At 38.1% G+C, this 17,615-nt stretch overlaps 1 protein-coding gene across 2 annotated transcripts in view; it reads left to right on the top strand.

The window, feature by feature from the left end:
* UBQLN1 (ubiquilin 1) overlaps nt 1-17,615 on the top strand; it is a 48,348-nt gene that overhangs the window by 25,034 nt on the left and 5,699 nt on the right. Inside the window, exons 3-8 of one of the 2 annotated variants that reach the window (XM_009456778.4) lie at nt 230-345; nt 3,253-3,515; nt 4,693-4,851; nt 5,331-5,565; nt 13,965-14,107; nt 16,852-16,935. In XM_009456778.4, coding sequence (XP_009455053.2) covers nt 230-345; nt 3,253-3,515; nt 4,693-4,851; nt 5,331-5,565; nt 13,965-14,107; nt 16,852-16,935 — 1,000 coding nt within the window. The remainder of the gene's footprint in view (nt 1-229; nt 346-3,252; nt 3,516-4,692; nt 4,852-5,330; nt 5,566-13,964; nt 14,108-16,851; nt 16,936-17,615) is intronic. The other variant, XM_016961026.3, reaches the window with a different exon arrangement.

Raw genomic sequence — 17,615 nt, 5'->3', positions numbered from 1 at the left:
GGACTACAGGCACTCGCCATCACGCCCGGCTAATTTTTTGTATGTTTAGTAGAGATGGGGTTTCACTGTGTTAGCCAGGATGGTCTCGATCTCTTGATCTCGTGATCGGCCAGCTTTGGCCTCCCAAAGTGCTGGGATTACAGGCGTGAGCCACTGTGCCTGGCCTTCGGTGGTTCTTTTAAAAATAATCAGCTCTACTGCTTACTCTGTGATTAATTATTTTCCCTAGGCCTCAGGATCATTCAGCTCAGCAAACAAATACAGCTGGAAGCAATGTTACTACATCATCAACTCCTAATAGTAACTCTACATCTGGTTCTGCTACTAGCAACCCTTTTGGTTTAGGTAAGTGTCTTTAGTCATTCCAGTAGGGATGGGAAAAAATACTCCTTTCCCTTCCTGGGTAGTTTCAGATAAAATGAGAAAATAAAACATTATGTCACTTTAACAACAAAAATTAAAAAAAATAACATATATTCCTATAATTGTAGATATTAAGGAAGTAGTTGGGGATATGGATATTCTTACATATCAGTTGGTGCCTTTCTTTTTAATGACGAAAGAGATGTAGTTTGTGTATACCTGATCTGACTACCACATAATTTAGTATGAGTAAGATTAGCTGGTTGTTAATCGTAAGCCAGCGTCCCTGAATAATAATTTTTTCATTTGTAAAAGGAAGGGATCAGACTGCATTAGTTATTTTGTAACTGTCCTGAACACATGGAAGGGGGTCTGGAAGCCAGCCTCGCCTAAAACTGCTTTTGTTTTTCTTATATTAGCTTTTGTTTGTTTGTTTGTTTGTTTTTTTAAGAGAGGCAGGATCTTGTTCAGTCACGGAGGCTAGAGTGCAGTGATGCCATCCATAGCTCACTGCAGCCTCAAACTCCTGGCTTACGGTGTCCTGCTGGTGTCCCAAAATGCTGGGTTACAGATGAGAGCCACTGTGCCTGGCCTGTATTAGATTCATATATTGAGGTTCTGTGGAATATATATATATATATTTTTTGAGACAGAGTCTTGCTCTGTCACCCAGGCTGGAGTGCAGTGGCGCGATCTCGGCTCACCGCAACCTCTGCCTCCTGGGTTCAAGCGATTCTTCTGCCTCAGCCTCCCGAGTAGCTGGGATTATAGGAGTGTGCCACTACGCCCGGCTAATTTTTTTGTATTTTTAGTAGAGACTGGGTTTCACCATATTAGCCAGGATGGTCTAGATCTCCTGAATTTGTGATCTGCCAAAGTGCTGTTATCCATTTTCTTTTGATAATAGATAGCCAAACTCAGTGGCTTATTACAACAAAGCTTCATTTCTTGCTGCATTTTTCTGCATGCTATGCTTTTTACCGGTTTGTAAGGTGCCCATCCATATAGTCCCTCAGAGACTCAAGCTAATGAAAGTCATTTTTCATTCTGCTGTATTATAGCTCTACCATTTGGAACACGGCAGAAGAGACAGCTACAGGGTTTTAAGTTGAACCTGCTATACTTTGGCCAGAAGTGGCATATATCATTTCTTGTAGTCCTTTGGCATTTCACATAGGCCTGTCCAAGTGCAAAAGAAATAATAAGGCTGCAAAATGAAATGTTTGGTGAGCACTGCTATCTGCTACTGTAGTTAGTCATACTGAAGTTTTTGTGGTTTCAAGAATGCATTAATACATTTATTTTTGTGCTTTTTGTATATGGTGTTCATTGTGCCTAGTATTCAGTCCCCCTCCTAACCTTCTTCACGTTTCCTTGCCAAAGTATTTATGCTCCAGACTCATTAAGTGTTATCTCTTCTTCTGAAAGTAGCCATTCCACTTGGGTTATATTACCATAATATCCTGTGAATATTCTTTACTGAAGTACTTAGCATCTGTATAGACATTTATTTTCTTGTCTGTCTTTCCCACTAGATTGAGTTCTGAGGATGTCTTTCTTGTTGCCTTATTCTCAATACATATGTAACACAGTCTCTGGCATATATAAAAAGTGCTCAGTAAGTGAGAACTGAATGCATTTAGTTGGTTATGTAATTTTACGAAGTAAACACTTTGTGGTAAGCACTTGGTCATCCTGTTGCTCTGTTAGGTTTCTCCTTGATTGAAGTCCTCCAAAGAGAAAGCTATTTCCAGGTATTCCCTGGCTCTCTGTCTCCTTGACTGGCAGTATCAGCCCTCTTGTACCCAGTGTTTATAGGTGAATTCTGCTTCCTGTTAATAAAACTTAAACTAGTCTTTTGGAAAGATTATTAGAAGCATAGTCTGGCGTGTGTATTTATTATTTCTTCCTTTAGCTGGCATAATCTGGAGTGTTTTTTCTGACACCAGCCAATTGTCCAATACCAGCTCTGTGTCCAAGATTCAGCTTCATTTCTGATACTACCTACTTACAGTTAGTGTCCGATCTCACAAGTTAGCAGACTCAGTCCTGCAAGACTGCCCCTACTTCAGATACTGGTCACAAGTTCTAGGCCATCTGTACTTCTGACTGACCAGCTCTGAGTTGGGGGGTTCCCCTGACCTCCTCCTCAGGTTCAATAATTGCTAGAATGGCACCTAGAACTCAAGGAAACACTTATGTTTACCTGTTTATTATAAAGGATACAACTCAGAAACAGACAAATGCTTGGAAGATAATTATTAGGGCACAAGGTATGGGTATGTGGGGGATGGAAGTTGGGCTCAAAGGTTCCATCCAGGTTTCCTCAGCGCACAACCCTCCTAACACTCAGATGTGCTTTTCATTTTGAGTTTTCTTAATTTTATTGTTGAAGAATTTGCATAGAGCTCTATCTCCACCTCCCTACCCTTACTTTCTTGGTGGGTGGGGCTGAAAGTTTTAGGCCCCACTTTGTCTTTCTGGTGACCAGCTCCTTTCTGAGGCTATCCAGGGGCCTAAGTCACTTCATTAGCATAATGATCAAAAGGGCTTGTAATGAATAATAAAAGATACTCCTGTCACTCAGAAAATTCCAAAGTTTTAGTAACTCAGGATCAAGGAGAAAGACCAAATATATTTATTATTATACTACATACATGAAAATATATTTTGTTGATTTTATTACTTTAATTACTAAAGTGTAAATTTTTGGCTAATTTCAATGATAGGAATTAAATATTAGTAATAGGTATTCGATTTGTTTTTAAATGATTTCTTGTAATAGACTATTGGGTCAGCTAATACTTTTTTGCATCTTCATATTTTATGTCATGTTAATGATAAATTTTCTGACTTTGATTTGTATGTTTTTGCCCTTTATCCTCTTAGGTGGCCTTGGGGGACTTGCAGGTCTGAGTAGCTTGGGTTTGAATACTACCAACTTCTCTGAACTACAGAGTCAGATGCAGCGACAACTTTTGTCTAACCCTGAAATGATGGTCCAGATCATGGAAAATCCCTTTGTTCAGAGCATGCTCTCAAATCCTGACCTGATGAGACAGTTAATTATGGCCAATCCACAAATGCAGCAGTTGATACAGAGAAATCCAGAAATTAGTCATATGTTGAATAATCCAGATATAATGAGACAAGTATGTGGAAAGTTCTTTCAGTTCGTTTAGCTAAAAAATGATATATTTGTTATTTAATTTTCTATGGTTAACGAGATTGTCCTCTATGTATGGTTAAGCTAAAGAGAGAAATCCTTATCTTGGTTTAAGAAAACTCAACAAAGCACTAATTTGGCTATTTGAACTCTGAATTTTCTGTTAAATTGAAGGATCTTTGTAAATAGTTTATTTTGAAGGCTTAAGAATCAAAGAGTCCAATGCTGGAGATGGGAAATTCACTCATAACAAAGTGCTTCCTTCTTTATGTTATTTGAATGCTAAGTTGCTTTTTTGAGGTGAAATACACCAGGGATTATTTAAAATAATCTCCTGCCTTATATGTTGAATACAAAATTGCAACAACTTTAAAGCTTTAATTGGTTTTTATTTGTGATTCTAGAATCAGACAACACCTCATTTTATAACATAGAGTGTTCTCATGAGCTGAGCAGAAGAGGTTGGCTTTATAGGCATAAAAGGGCTGAAGAAAGCAAAAATGAACAAAAAGCAGATGGGTCATTTCGAAGTTACTTTCCTAATAGGGTTAAAATGGAGGGAACTCTTTCTTGTTACAGTGACTCACATTGACTGCAGCTTACTATGGTTTTGCGGGGGAAACTGGCCCCTTTCATAGTTCACTTTGATTACATGGCAGTTGGCACAAGTGGCTCTATTTTGGTTTGTTGTGGTCTGCTGGGGCATAGTGCAGGAGGCTGGTCCAAAACAGTGGCCTCCTGGCCGGGCGCGGTGGCTCACGCCTGTAATCCCAGCACTTTGGGAAGCTGAGGCGGGCGGATCACGAGGTCAGGAGATCAAGACCATCCTGGCTAACACGGTGAAACCCCGTCTCTACTAAAAAATACAAAAAAAATTAGCTGGGCGTGGTGGCGGGCGCCTGTAGTCCCAGCTACTCGGGAGGCTGAGGCAGGAGAATGGGTGTGAACCCGGGAGGCGGAGCTTGCAGTGAACCAAGATCATGCCACTGCACTCCAGCCTGGGTGACAAAGCAAGACTCCGTCTCAAAAAAATTAAAAAAACAAAACAAAACAAAACAGTGGCCTCCCATAAACTTTGTTTAATGGCAGTTAATAAAGTAATTAATGTAATTCATGTGTATTTCAATGCCTTTTTTTTCTTTTTTTGGAAATATTTTTCTTAGACGTTGGAACTTGCCAGGAATCCAGCAATGATGCAGGAGATGATGAGGAACCAGGACCGAGCTTTGAGCAACCTAGAAAGCATCCCAGGGGGATATAATGCTTTAAGGCGCATGTACACAGATATTCAGGAACCAATGCTGAGTGCTGCACAAGAGCAGGTGATCCACTGGCTCCAAGATTCAGGCCAAGGAGTAGCTTCTGTTTTAACACAAATATGTGTATGATTGAGGGTAGCTTTTATATGAGGAATGTGGTTTTCAATTTTTAAAAAGTTCAGTGGCCGGGTGCAGTGGCTCACGCCTGCAATCCCAGCACTTTGGGAGGCCGAGGCGGGTGGATCCCGAGGTCAGGAGATCAAGACCATCCTGGCTAATACGGTGAAATCCCGTCTCTACTAAAAATACAAAAAATTAGCTGGGCGTGGTGGTGGGCGCCTGTAGTCCCAGCTACTCGGGAGGCTGAGGCAGGAGAATGGTGTGAACACAGGAGGCGGAGCTTGCAGTGAGCCGAGATCGCGCCACTGCACTCCAGCCTGGGTCACAGAGTGAGACTCCATCTCAAAAAAAAAAAAAAAAAGTTTCATATCTTATTTAAAACAAAAGCTTATTCTTTGTGATTTTTATGTCTTTTATTACAGTTTGGTGGTAATCCATTTGCTTCCTTGGTGAGCAATACATCCTCTGGTGAAGGTAGTCAACCTTCCCGTACAGAAAATAGAGATCCACTACCCAATCCATGGGCTCCACAGACTTCCCAGAGTTCATCAACTTCCAGCGGCACTGCCAGCACTGTGGGTGGCACTACTGGTAGTACTGCCAGTGGCACTTCTGGGCAGAGTACTACTGCACCAAATTTGGTGCCTGGAGTAGGAGGTATGCTTTTAACAACTCAGGCTTTTTTCTTTGTTGTCCTCATTTACATAATTAAAACATTGTTTATACTCTTATTCTTTGTGCTTTTGTGTGTATGTATAGTGAGTATCTTTTATAAACTATCTTTTTCATGTTGCTTTTGTTTTGTTTCGTTTTTTTGAGATAGAGCTTCGCTCTTGTTGCACAGGCTGGAGTACAATGGCACAATCTCAGCTCACCGCAACCTCTTCCTCCTGGGTTCAAGTGATTCTTCTGCCTCAGCCTCCCGAGTAGCTGGGATTACAGGCACCTGCCACCATGCCCGGCTAATTTTGTATTTTTAGTAGAGACAGGGTTTCTCCATCTTGGTCAGGCTGGTCTTGAACTCCTGACCTCAGGTGATCCACCTGCCTTGGCCTCCCAAATTGCTGGGATTATAGGTGTGAGCCGCTGCACCTGGTCACATTTTGTTTTTTAAAGGAAGCTTTAAATGTAGAGAGAACACTTATTTACTTGTGTAGTTGTTACTAGTTACCTGTGTAGTTGTTACTAGAGCACATGTTTGCTGTCTTTAGCCTGGTTTTGTATTTTAGATCAGTAGATTGTCAAGCACCCGTCTTGAGGTCAGGGCTATACTGGCTGCATCAGAGCACCTGCCAGGTTTATTAAAAATCAGATTCCCAGATCTTACCCTCAGACTTTGTGGAGCCAAATCTTTCATAGTGGGGTTAAGATCTGTGTTTGTGTGAAGCAGATTCTCATGTGTGAACAGGTTAGAAATTTACTTTTGTCCACTTTTCTGTAGACTGGACTCAGATGTCTTCCTTTCAGCTATTCAGATACTACATGCGGGTGTTTTGTCCATGAATTAGGTCCAAGATCATTAGCCATAGTGACAATTTTAGTCCTAATACTTGGCGTATAAGTAGGAAGAAATGGAGACATGGGAGCACTTCTCTAAGATGAGACAGACTGGGCATGTTTTAAAAGATGCCTGTACTTTGGCAGAGGAAGTGGAAAGATGAGGTGCTGGATGAAGAATTTTTAAAAATTCATTGCTGAAAGAAGAATCAGAATGAGAAGAGTAATTAATGATCACAGTTGATATATATTCTTTTATACAATACAGTGGATATCTTGAGATTTATGTTTATAATATAGGTTTTGTAAAACCTGAAGTAATACCATTTTTAAATCAATAAAAATATTCTGTTCTATATTCTACTTAATCCTTACTTTGATACTAACAATCTTTTGAGAGGGTTGCAATGTTCTTACTTTAAAGGGTATAGAGCAGGCAAAGATTTAATCATATTTCCTTACTGGTTAAGCTGTTGTTTTCTTTCCCTTTACCATGATTGTCTACAGTAATAACTTTTGTCTAAAAAACCAAAAACCGAAAATCAGTTTTGCATCCTTTTACTCAGATACTTAATGGTTTGATACTTTAACATTTCATGTTAATATCTCCATCAAGGGAAAACAAGAAATAGCAAGAATGAACTTACTCTGCTGGCCTATCAGATTGTCAGCATATTTGTACAGTATTATGATTCTTACTCAACTGTGACATTTGATGCATACATATATGCACACATACACGTGTAAAGATGAAATTCTTGACTCTTCTTTGGTCCTGTAAGCACCTACTCTAGAATGTAAGGAAGTGTTAGAGCAGGAGTTGACCGATTTTTCATGTGAAGGGTCAGATAATACTTCAGGTATTGCTGGCCAAGAGGCAAAATGGAGAATGTATTACATCAAGAGACAAAACAAATTCCCACAAATTTTTTAATTGAAAAAATAAAAAAATTGGTAATATTTAGTTACAATATTTTCCTTGTATCTACTGATAAGAGGAATGGGACTTCTTTGGGGGAATAACATTTTGCATAATTGGGGTTCAGTGTTCTGTTTACCAAAATTGCAAAGTTCATCTGTTAATACTGATATGTAGTGAGACTTGACTGACTTTATTCAAAATACGTACTCATTCCAAAAGCATTTGATTTTAATAGCATATTTATCAGTGTGGAAGGCATTTATAGAATTCCATTAGATAATGTTGTTTTTAACATGCCATTACATTCAGATTAATCACTTCAAAGTGAAAGGTAGTAGCTCCTCAATTGCACAGTTAAGTGAACTTTGAAATGTCAGTTGCCTTTGCATTTGCATTGAGGTCTGAAAAATGTTGCTGGTGGTATGAGCTCAAAATTAAATCTGCAAATTTGTGAGAATGGAGGTCTTGCTTCTTGTGATTTTTTTTTTTTTTTTTTGACGGCATAGGAAGTCTGTAAAGCACCTTGACATTGCTTGTGATTCAAACAATTTTAGTTGTCAAAATGACTTAGTATGATCACACATAAATGCTGCTTTGCTTTGTAGTTTTAGGTTGAATTCATGCATAAGCATTACCAAGTCTCTAACAAAAACGAATTCATATAGTAATTCAATGTTTGGTTGTTGGAGGGTTGGCAGGGTAGTGGTTCTCATTTACTAAAATTTTAATCTTTGACATGAGCTAATAAAATAATGCAATGAAACTTTACCTCTGCTAAGCCACCATCAACCTTCTGTGTGGTTAGGCATGTCAGAATATTGAGTTATTGTTAATAAAAATTCATGAAGTTGACTGGTTAAGTTTACAGGAGTTAACAGTGCTCCTCATTGATACTCCTGGTTCAGTAACATGATAGATCCAAATATTTTCCAGAGTACCTACTGATGAATAAGACAGTCAATAACTATAGTCTTTAAATACCTTACATTTTTATATGCTTTGAAAATATGTCCAACTAAGTCGTTTTAATTCTGCACGTTTTTGCTGCCATGAGATGTAGCACATCTTAGCAGATTCTACTTCAAGTTGTACCAAATTCTTATTTCTCAACTTTTTAAAAAATGGTCTTACCCTGGTTGTTCCATTCAGACTATTTATAGAGGGTAATTTTCCGGCCACTTCAGACTTACCATTGACTCCCCATACAATTGAGCAGTATCAGTAACATCTGTCAGCTTATCAAGAACTTAGAAATAGCACTCAGAATCATTTGCGTTGTTTTCAATTTGAGTATTGACATCCTTAACTCTGAGAAAAACTGTTCTTCCTGAGAGCCGAGTAGACTTCAGTGAGTTTTATTTTTTCTGGACACATTTGGTTACTGCAATCAAGATTTAATTAACTGTTAAATTAGTCATCACTAGTACTTGGCTTTCTTTGGCTAACAAGCCACTTGGAAACTTAACTTTGGTTGCAGTCTTATTTTCATTTTTATTTTTTGTGAAAAAGTGGCTATGATGAGATATTTCATTCTAAAGTTTATATTTCTTCTGACCATTGCTTTTCTGTGAGTGGGGAGTATTGTGATGAGTGGTTGGTCCGGCAGTGCTTATATATGTTGTATTCTTTTAGTGTCATTGCATAAGAAACACAAGTTTTGCCATCTCATTTAGTAAAATATATTCCACTGTGCCTTAAAAACCTGACATTTGTAACTCTCCTTCTTCCTTTTTTCTTGTTCTGGCATGATTGGTATATACTGGTTATTTTTTTTTTTTTTAATGCTGCAGTGATTTTGTGCTGCATGAGTATAACTGATTCACTGTGTTTTGTAGTAGTATACTGAACAACAGTACGAAGGAGGCCAGGTGTGGCATGGTGGCTCATACTTGTTATCCCAGGACTTTGGGAGGCCAAGGTGGGTGGATTGCTTGAGCCCAGGAGTTTGAGACCAGCCTAGCCAACATGGTGAAACCTCACCTGTACAAAGAAGACAAAAAGTAACCGGGCATGGTGTGCAGCTGTAGTACAGCTACTTGGGAGGCTGAGGTGGGAGGATTACCTGTGCTTAGGGAGGTTAAGGCTGCAGTGAGCTGTGATGGCATCACCGCACTCCAGCCTGGGAGACAGAGCAAGACCCTGTCTCAAAACAAAACAAATAACAGTATGAAGGAGTGACAGTACCATAGACAGTTTCTGTTGCAAGTACTCACTGCTTTTGTAAAAGTGCAAAACACCCATAGACAATAAGTGAGAATGACTGTTCCAATAAAATGGTATTCATGGGCGTTGAAATTTGAATTTCATATAGTTTTCACATTTCACAAAATATTTATCTTGGATTTTTTTTCCCTTAACTATTTAAAAATAAAAACGTAAAAGCAGGTTTTTTTTTTTTTTTTTTTTTTTTAAAAGACCGAGTCTCGACCTGTCACCCAGGCTGGAGTGCAGTAGCATGATCACGGCTCACTGCAACCTCTGCCTCCCAGGTTCTAGAGATTCTCGTGCCTCAGCCTCCTGAGTAGCTGGGATTATAGGCACCCACCACCACACCTGGCTAATTTCTTTGTTTTTTTTCTTAGTAGAGACAGTGTTTCACCATGTTGGCCAGGCTGGTCTCAAACTCCCGACCTTGGGTGATCTGTCTGCCTCGGCCTCCCAAAGTGCTAGGATTACAGGTGTAAGTCACTGCACCCGACCAAAAATTGTTTTGGTTTTTTGGTTTGTTTTGTTTGAGACAGAGTCGTCGCCCAGGCTGGAGTGCAGTGGTATAATCTTGAGTCACTGCAACCTTCCTCTCCTGGGTTCAAACGATTCTCCCTTCTCAGCCTCCCCAGTAGCTGGGATTACAGGTGTGTACCACCACACTCAGCTGATTTTTGTATCTTTAGTGGAGACGGGGTTTCGCCATGTTGGCCAGGCTGCTTGAACTCCTGACCTCAAATGATCCACCCGCCTCAGCATCCCAAAGTGCTGGAATTACAGGTGTGAACCACCATGCCTGGCCTTGAAACATAAAAGCAATTTTTAACTTATTAGCTTAGCAGAAACATGTTGTAGGCCAGATTTGTCCTGCAGGCTGTTATTTGCCAGCCTGTCTTAGAATACAGATATACCTCATTTTGTTGTGCTTCACAGATAGTGTGATTTTCACAGTTTGAAGGTTTGCAGTGACCCTGCATTGAGCAAGTCTGTTAGTACCATTTTTCCAACAGCATGTGCCCACTTCATGTCTCTGTGTCACATTTTGATAATTCTCACAATATTTCAGGCTTTTTCGTTATTCTGTTGTGGTGATTCTGTAATCAGTGATCTTTGATGTTACTTTAGTAATTGTTTTGGGGTACCAGGAACCACCTTGTACCTGGCAAACTTAATCAGTAAATGTATGTGTTCTGACTGTTCAACTGACTGGCTGTTCCACTTGTCTCTCTTCCTCTTCTTGGGTCTCCCTATTCTCTGAGACACAACATTGAAATTGGGTCAGTTAATAACTCTACAGTGGCCTCTAAGTATTCAAGTATAAAAAAAGACTCCTGCATCTCTTACTTTAAATCAAAAGCTAGAAATAATCTTGTTTAGTGAGGGAGGCATATCAGAAGCTAAGATAGGCCAAAAGCTAGGCCTCTTGCACCAAACAGCCAAGTTGTGAATGCGAAGGAAAAGTTCTTGAAGAAAATTATAAGTGCTACTCCAGTGAAGACATGAATGACAAGAAAGCAAAACAACTTCATTGCTGATGTGGAGAAAATTGTAGTGATCTGGATAGACGATCACACCAGCCACACTATTGCCTTAAGCCAAAGCCTAAGCCAGAGCAAGGCCCTAACTCTCTTTAATTCTATGAAAGCTGAGAGGTAAGGAATCTGCAGAAGAAAAGTTGGAAAGTAGCTGAGGTTGACTGGCTTATGTTTAAGGAAAGAAGCCAACTCCATAACGTAAAGGTACAAGGTGAGGTAGCAGGTGCTGTTGTAGAAGCTGCAGTAAGTTATCCAGAAGATCTCCTAAGATCATCAAGGAACGTGGCCACATGAAACAACCAGTTTTTAATGTAGGTGAAAAACAACCTTCTATTGGAAGAAGATATCATCTAGAATTTTCATTTCTGGAGAGAAGTGAATTCTTAGCTTCAGTTCTTCAAAGGAAAGGCTGACTGTTGGGGCTAATGTGTCTGGTGACTGAGTTGAAGCCAGTGCTCATTTATTATTCCAGTAATCCTAGGGCCTTAAAAATTATGCTAGATCTATTCTGCCTATGCTCTGTAAACAGGAAAAAAAAAAAAAAAGAAAAAGAAAAAAAGCCTGGATGACAGCACACCTGTTTACAGCATGGTTTACTTAATATTTTAAGTCTACTGGTGAGACGTTGCTAAGGAAAAGATTCCTTTCAAAATATTAGTGCTCATTGACAGTGCATGTAGTCACCCAAGAGCTTTGATGGAGATGTGCAAGGAGATTAATGTTGTTTTTATGCCTGTTAACTAACACAGCATTCATTCTGCATGCAGCCCATGGATCAAGGAGCACTTTCAACTTACAAGTCTTATTTAAGAAATACATTTAATTAGACTATAGCTGCCTTAGTGAGTCCTCTAATGGATTTGGGCAAAGTAAATTGAAAACCTTCTGGAAAGGATTCATTCACCATTCTCAATGTCATTAAGAACATTCCTAATTCATGGAGAGGTTGTCAAAATATCAACATGAACAGGAGTTTGGAAGAAGTTTATTCTGTCCCTCATGGATGCCTTTGAGGGGTTCAAGACTTCTGTGGAGGAGGGGACTGTAGAAGTAGTGGAAATAGCAAGAGGACTAGAATGTGAAGTGGAGCCTGCCAGGTGTGTTGGCTCATACCTGTAATCACGGCACTTTGGAAGGTTCGGGCAGGAGGATCCCTTGAGCCTAGGAATTGCAGGCAGCAGTGAGCTATGTTCGTGCCACTCCCCTCACTCCAGCCTGGGTGACAAAAGCGAGACTCCATCTCAATTTAAAAAGAAAAAAAGAGGTGGAGCATGAACACTGACTGCGTTGCTACAATGCCATGAAAAAACTTGAACAGATGAGGAGTTGCTTTTTGTAGATGAGCAAAGAGTGGTTGCTTGAGATAGAGTCTGCTGTAAGTGAAGATGCCGTGAACATTGTTGAAATGACAACGAATTCAGAATGTTTCATAAACTTTGTTGATAAAGCAGTGGCAGGGTTTGAGAGGATTGGCTCCAATTTTGAAAGTTCTGCTGTGGTAAGTGCTGTCAAACAGCATAGAGTGCAACAAAGTTTTCCTGATGTGGCAAACTTCATCGTTGTCTTATTTTAAGAAATTGCCACAGCCACCCCAACCTTTAGCGACCACCAGCTGACTCACTGTTAGCAGCTTTCAGCAATAAAGTATTTTTATATTTAAGTGCAGAGTTTTTTTTAGACCGAAGGCTGTGGCATACTTAATAGACTACAGTATCATGCAAACAACTTTTGTATGCGCTGGGAAACCAAAAAATGTGTGTGACTTGCTTTATTGCACAGCAGTCTGGAACCAAACCCACAGTATCTCCAAGGTTGGACTCTAGGATGTGAAAAAAAAAACTAAGTTAAAATTTACAACGTGAGAAAATAGGAAAAACAAGAACTATTAAAAACAGAATTATAATAAACTAGAAAGATAAGTGAGAAGAGTCAGATGTCTTAAGCCTGATATAACTGGATGGAATAGCAGAAAGGAGATGAAAAACCTAATGAGTTGACTTGGCATAGTAAGTTTGAGAATATATTTGAGTTTGAGTGTGTCTAGTTGGCAGTTGAAAATCTAGGTGTAAGTCAAGCAAATTAACTTAGTTTTCAAAGAAAATTTGCCTAAATATACAGTTGTCATCACATATGGAATTCACATAAATTCAGCTGTAGCCCTTGGCAATAAAAGGAAAAACAATAATCATAACAAGTGCTTTGTACATTAATTTTCTTACAACCACCCTATGAAGTAGATACTGCTTTCTCCATTTTACAGATGGGGAACCTGAAGTATGAAGACGCTAGATAACTTGCCCAAGATCACATGGGTTAGATTAGATTTGAACCCAGGTAATCAGGCTCCTGATACTGCTTGGAGTCACTGTGCTCTATGGTTTCAAATGTTAAATGTGCCTACCATTTTACTCAGTGAGTGGCAGTACACAGTGAAAATGGGTGGAGGCATTACATCTTTTGTTGCCTTGGGCATGAAGGCTTCCTTCTTTCATAAGGGTGGGCAATATTAAGTGCCGAATATGATTCTAATTAATTCTTTGCAGTCTTGGAGGAAAAGTTGGCTCAGTCCTTTTCACTTTATGGAATTTTTCAGCAGTAATTTTGACCATACGTAATTTTTGCCTTAAGTTGACTTCAGAAGCTAGCTCTTCATTAGACAAGATTTTACTGTAAATGCAGAATGTTTAAACTCATCAGTCCTCTTTTCCTGGTATATGTTGGGCATGTACTTTTAGAGATGTTTTAGTTTTAAAGTTCTTTCGTAGTTCAGTTGATAGATAATATGTATAATGATTTGTACTTGGTGAAATTAAACACAGTGCATATTATATTTTAAAGCTTTAACTTTTGTTTAAGTATTTTTCCTTAATATGTCTTTTTTAAAAACAAACTTTCAGCTAGTATGTTCAACACACCAGGAATGCAGAGCTTGTTGCAACAAATAACTGAAAACCCACAACTTATGCAAAACATGTTGTCTGCCCCCTACATGAGAAGCATGATGCAGTCACTAAGCCAGAATCCTGACCTTGCTGCACAGGTGAGTTTGTAATTGTATTGAAAAAGACTGTGCAGTGTGAATTAAAATAACCTAATCTAGTAATTGTGATTTTGGCACATTTGTGTTGTGTATGATATCTTAATATACTAGAAAAATAAGTAAACTGTGTCTCCAATTTTTTAGACCGTGTGTTTCTTTGCAGTAAATTAATACTTCATATGTAATTAAAACAACTTTATCTCTGCCATTCATTGACTAGAAAGAAGTGCAGGTTTAGTTTGTTTCTACGTATGTTGAGTTAGGAGACAAGTACAGAGTTCTGGAATGCCCACTCTTTTGAAGATAAACTACTTAATGAAATGTAAATCTTGAAAGCAATTAAGAGCAATGTTAATACATTTGAAATACTTTTATTTAGTAGATCACTCAGATTATAATAGTCATGCTTAGAATGGCAGTTGTAAAATAGCATTTATTAAAGACGGAAATTTGTCAGAACAATGTTCTCCTTTCAACTATTGATTCCCCTGCTGAAGATCGTATACAGGTCCCTTATTAATGTATTCCTTTTTCTAATTTGTTTCTAAAGAGACCACAGCTAAGAAAATTGGGGATCTTAATGCTGGCTGAACACTCAGGATCACTTGGGAAGCTTTATAGACAGTACCGATGGTTGGGGCCTCATCCTTAGAGATTTTGAGATAATTGCGTCTGATAACCCTTTCTCCCTCAAGTTGCCTAGGTACTATCTAGGTTCCATACCACAGGGCTTGAAAAACCACGGAGAATGTGAAATAAACCTTGATAATCTGTAGTTTATATTTGCTGTTCGTTAAAAACGGCTTCTGTAGTGTGTCAGGAATTTGGAAGACTTTATAGTTAATCTCATCCCTTAAATTTTAAAAGCTTTAAGTCAAATGAATGGTTTTTATTTTCTAAATTCTAAAACTATATTGATTCAAGTATCTTTGATGTATAATTCTCAGTAATAACTTATGCCCTCACCAAATTTGTGGAATTGGAAATAACAAATTTTAAGAAGAATTTTTGTGTCTGTGATTCTGTATATTGGAGGTACATTTTATGGAAGATTGATTTATGCATATGAAACTTATCAGACTGAGTTGTTAGTATTAAATGCTTCAATTTACCATAATAAGCCATTTTAAGTGTGTATTTGGCTAATACTGAATGTGCATCTTGCTTTTAAAATTTGACTTTAACAAGCACATGCGTAGCAATTTTGTAATAATCTTACTTTAGTAAAGTGACTTGAGCACTCACAATTTTTTTACTCTAAAACAAAATGTTGCTAGTACTAGATTAGCATGTCTTTTATTACAGATAATTTAGAAACTATTACAATGTTCTTGTTATCTGCAGATTAAAATTTGTGGTTTTTCTATTCTTTTGATTTTTAAATATTTAAAAAGACTCTTGAGTGTAAAAACTTGTGGTATAAGCACTCAGGTAAGTTATAAGAAATATCTAATAAGATGATTATCTGTGAAAGGATACGTTTAAGATGACATGCTTTTTTAAGATGAAATGAAGTGAATTCCAAAAGATATGTGTGATAACCTCGTTAATATGTTAATGATAAGTATTTGGAACAATGAAGAAGCAGGTTTGTTGACCTTAAGCCGGTATGAGTTTACTTACTGTGAACTTACTGGTCACTTTGAAATAAATACTGTATGTTCCTGAAAGGTTGTCTGACATCTGCTTTTGTTATTGTATTGAAATTAACTAAAAGATGACTTTGCAAGAATTGGGGCGAATTTTCTCTACCAGCATTTACATTGCTCTTAAATACGGTTAACTTCTTGAGGGCAAGGATCATTTCCTCCCCAGACTTTGGATAGATAAATAGGCTATCAGTAAATCCTTGTTAGTTGACTTTTTACTCCGCCTGGGGAAAATGATATAAAATGTGTCTTTTGAAGCTACAAGAATTTATTAGCTCTGGTTATGCTCCTTGTGTATTTTAATCTTATTTTCAGGTATATGACATCATACTAATAATGATCCTGATTTTTAAATTCTTAACGTTTATTTGAAGTTTAGGAGATGCCACTTTTCTCATCTCTGGTGGTAGTGAGGTGAAATCCAGATGCTAATCTTGGTGTTCTCAAATGGATTTACATCTTTTAGGTCTTAAATCATTTTAATACTTTTCCCAGAGGACTGTTGGTGCTAGGCCTGACTGATTTTCACCTAGCAGCTCCATTTCTCTGGCAAGTTGGTTGCTGTTTTGCGGTGTTATTTTTTTGGACCTAATATTAGCTGTTTTGTAGTAGGCAGGTAGATGTAGTGGTCCTTTTCAGATCTAGATTTTCTCTGTGCCTGCCACTTGTGTGTTGAGGTTTCTAAGCAAGCCATGTTACATAGTTCATGTATTGATGTTTATGTTTATTCTGCCAGTGTAGTAGAAAATATATCTTCATGAATGCCAGTTACTCCCATTTTTCTTTCAATGGCATATATTCACGTTTGTTCAAGGAAAAGCCTAAGAAAATGATTGCTTTTATTTTTTAGGATATTGCATGTCATTATCATAACCACCATTCTCATTGAGAGAGAATATGCCTCATTTTTTTGTTTTTGTTCTTCTGGAGATCCCTCTTGTGGACAGTATCTTCCCTTTTCCTTTTTTTATTTATGTTCTACCTTCCTCCCTTTTAAGTGCCAGCTGAGGCACTTGGGGGAAGATAGAATAAAACAAGGTACATTACTTGTTTCAGATATTTCCAGTTAAAATTGTTTGAACACTTGCCCCATAGATGATGCTGAATAATCCCCTATTTGCTGGAAATCCTCAGCTTCAAGAACAAATGAGACAACAGCTCCCAACTTTCCTCCAACAAGTGAGTAAGACAAGATGTTAGCTATCTTGGGTAATGATTTGCTTGAAAAAATTTGATGATAAACATTTTTCCTTGCTCTTCTCTGGCTGATAGCAAAACATAGAATAGAGACCAATAATGCTGTCAATTCGTAGAGAATTCAGCTTGATCTTCACTGAGTCCCATTTCACTGCTGACCTTTTGCTTATGTTTCTTAAACATACATTCTGAGGAAAGAACATTTTGTTTTTGCTTTTGAGGACCTAGGATTTTGAATGCTTTGTTAATACCATAAACCATTTCCTTTCATTGTATTAACTTTGAAGTGCTTCCTTGTGTCATGTTACGCTTTATGGTTTAACTAATTTTGAGTAACAGGAAAGAGCTACCCTATTCTATTTTATAGGTTGTTTTCTTCCAAATTAGTAGAATGCTTTTTTTTCCCAAGGGGTAGATCTCATTTCCTCAAACTCGGGATTAGTAAGATTAAAATAGTCAGTGTTGTCATATAAGGAAGTAAGGAAGGTTATAGTATAAATGAGTACTTGAGATTGCCATGGTATTTTATTATTTAAAACGACAAAAGAGAAGTCAGTCTTGGTGTTTTGAAACTGGTAGTTCTAGGGCCTCATGTATTATGCAAATGACTCTCAGACCTGTAAACCATTTTCCAAGGTTGGTGTCCTTGATCTATTGTAATG

The sequence above is a fragment of the Pan troglodytes genome, chromosome 11 (genome assembly GCF_028858775.2).
Source record: "Pan troglodytes isolate AG18354 chromosome 11, NHGRI_mPanTro3-v2.0_pri, whole genome shotgun sequence".
NCBI lineage: Eukaryota > Metazoa > Chordata > Mammalia > Primates > Hominidae > Pan > Pan troglodytes.
The sequence above is the reverse complement of the archived record's forward strand: the minus strand, read 5'-3'. Positions and strand labels throughout refer to the sequence as shown.